Source organism: Montipora capricornis, chromosome 6 (assembly GCF_036669925.1).
Source record: "Montipora capricornis isolate CH-2021 chromosome 6, ASM3666992v2, whole genome shotgun sequence".
In the NCBI taxonomy this organism is placed as follows: Eukaryota; Metazoa; Cnidaria; class Anthozoa; order Scleractinia; family Acroporidae; genus Montipora; species Montipora capricornis.
In genome coordinates this window covers 25,741,010-25,743,509 of record NC_090888.1, presented here as the reverse complement: position 1 = coordinate 25,743,509, position 2,500 = coordinate 25,741,010, and the positions used below count along the sequence as shown (strand labels likewise).

The 2,500-nt window shown below is 43.1% G+C and overlaps 1 protein-coding gene across 1 annotated transcript; it reads left to right on the top strand.

Annotated features, from left to right (window-relative positions):
• The first annotated feature begins 121 nt into the window (after positions 1-121).
• Positions 122-472, top strand: LOC138053490 (uncharacterized). Its single transcript, XM_068900119.1, has one exon. It carries the CDS (start codon positions 122-124, stop codon positions 470-472), a length of 351 nt encoding a protein of 116 aa, XP_068756220.1.
• The last annotated feature ends 2,028 nt before the right edge of the window (positions 473-2,500 follow it).

Here is a 2,500-nt window from a genome sequence, read left to right as displayed (position 1 = left end):
AGGGGTATTCTTGAAATTGTAAAAGATCTGGAGCAGCCACAGCATCAGTTGACGAACCAAAGTCAGGCTATATAAGATACTAGTGAAACCAGTCTTGATGTATGGCTGCGAGACATAAAAGATGAATAAATGTGATGAAAATAAAATCGATGTCTTCCAAAGCAGATGTCTTAGACGGATATTTAAGATACGTTCGCAGGAAAGAATTACAAACAAAGACGTCCTAAAGATGGCTGAGATAGAAAAACTCAGTGAGGACGTGCGAAGGAGAAGATGGAAATTTATTGGCCACATCATGAGGAAAGAACCAAACAATGACTGCAGAACCGCATTAACCTGGGCCCCAGAGGGGCAACGAAAACGGGGAAGACCAAGGACAACATGGAAAAGGACGGCGGAGAGAGAAAGAGAAAAAGCGGGATGGAAGAACTGGAGTGAGGTACAAATGGCAGCAGCTGACAGAGATGGTTGACGGGATTGTGTTGAGTCCTTATGTGCCACATGGCACGAAGAAGATAGGTAACAGGTAACAAAGAAGTTGGCTTACTAAGTGAAGAAAAACTTTAAAAGTAATCCTTGACTATTATACTTTACGAAACAAAATAAAATAAAAAGCCTTTTTCACTCGACTGAAACTTTTATGATTATATCAACTTGGCTTACCTTTGGTGGTCTCCCCATACATAACTGGCAGATGCTTTGCATCGAGGAGAATAACGTCGAACCCCAGTTGTTCTTTTAACATCTTTTGCACCTCATTCACCGACGCGGTTTCTTCTGTCAAACTCAGATGAACTTGAAATTTCTCGTTTATTGCGCGAGATGATAGGACGTCTACCACTACAACCGACTTCTTCCATGATGATGGTTGCACTTTTCTCGAGCCAAGGAGAATCTCGGCCGTTGCAAGGTTTGCGTACTGGACATCTGGCCAGGTGGTGGGTTTAGATTTGTTCTCAGGGAGGATGTTCTCTTGTAAGACAGCGGGATTCCAAGCGAATTACATGGCGAAGATTGTTCGGCAGAGGTCCTTGAAGACGCGGGCCGAGTTGGCTCGCCGTTGACGACGTACGCCTTTGCGTAGTCTTCTATATTGAAAAAGCCTGTTTCTGTCGGTATGATAATCTCCCCTTCTTCTTCACAGCAAATGTAAATGCCTTGACTTATATCGAGTTTGAAAATCAAAGCTAATTTACCCACTGTTAAAGTAGAAGACCTAAGCCTCAAGACTTTTTCATTCATCTTAATCTTGACGCATGTAACATCAGGTCAGCGGTTGCACCGGGCACGTGGTGTGCGGAATAAAGCAGCGTTCTGTAGATCCGCCATCTTGTGTGTGTTGTAACACTTCATGGTGTCAGAATCGGGATGGAACACCTGAAACCGCCGGAGCCTCTGCTATTGAGTGCGGCGACAAATAAAGCCGAAGCATGGAGACACTGGAAAATGTCCTGGGATCTCTACAAAGTTGCTAGCGGGCTCGACCAAAAAGAGGAAAAGATTCAGGTTGCCACGCTGCTTCATGTGCTAGGAAAAGAATGTGTGGAGATTTTTTCAAATTTTGTTTGGACTTCCGAGCGAGATCGGGATAAAATTTAAGCTGCAGAAGAGAAGATCAACGCTCATTGCGCTCCGTTAACATCAAGGCACTTCAACCGCTTTCTGTTCATCGAACGAAAACAACACGAGGGAGAAACAGTACGTAAAGTTTTATTCTGGCATGGCACGACAGTGGATCTGACAGAGAAGATTAAGAACTGTCCAGTATGTTTAGAAATTAAACCAAGTCAGCAGCCTGAACCACTGAGGTCACACGAGATTCCACCATTACCCTGGGCTAAGGTTGACACAGGCATCGTGCACAAGAATAGTCGAAACTAACTTGTTACTATTGATTATTACTCCAAGTGGCCAGAACTAACTTTACTTCCTTCCATGACCAGCACTGGGGTAAATACTGCACTCAGGTCTCAGTTCGCAAGGTATGGTGTGCCCTCAGTGGTAGTTTCGGACAATGGTCCATGTTACAGCTCTGCGGAGTTTAAAAAGTTTTCGGAGGACTGGGCTTTTCATCATGTCACATCGAGTCCAGGGTACCCCCAGTCAAATGGTCAGTCGGAGAGAACAGTCCAAACAGTCAAGTCAATGCTTGAGAAAGCTGACGACCCATACAAAGCCCTCCTCGAGAAATTTCTTCTTTTGACTTTTTCGTGAGAAGTGAAATAGAACAATAACTTGAGAAAATTGACTTGAGTAATATCTGCGAGAAATCCTAAAAAGCTCCACCTTATCTGAGAAAAATGTGGCACTTATTTTAGGTTTCATAAACGCGAGTGAAATCGAGAAAAAAGGTATCGTACTTTTCATTTTGCGTGTAGATCACAAATCAAAACGGTGATGTTAATGGAATTTTCCAGTTTCTAGATCCAGGTTTTATTGAAAAGTGAAATTGCCGGAAGCGGACACTGATTAAAAAAGAATTTTACTGATGTACTTTATT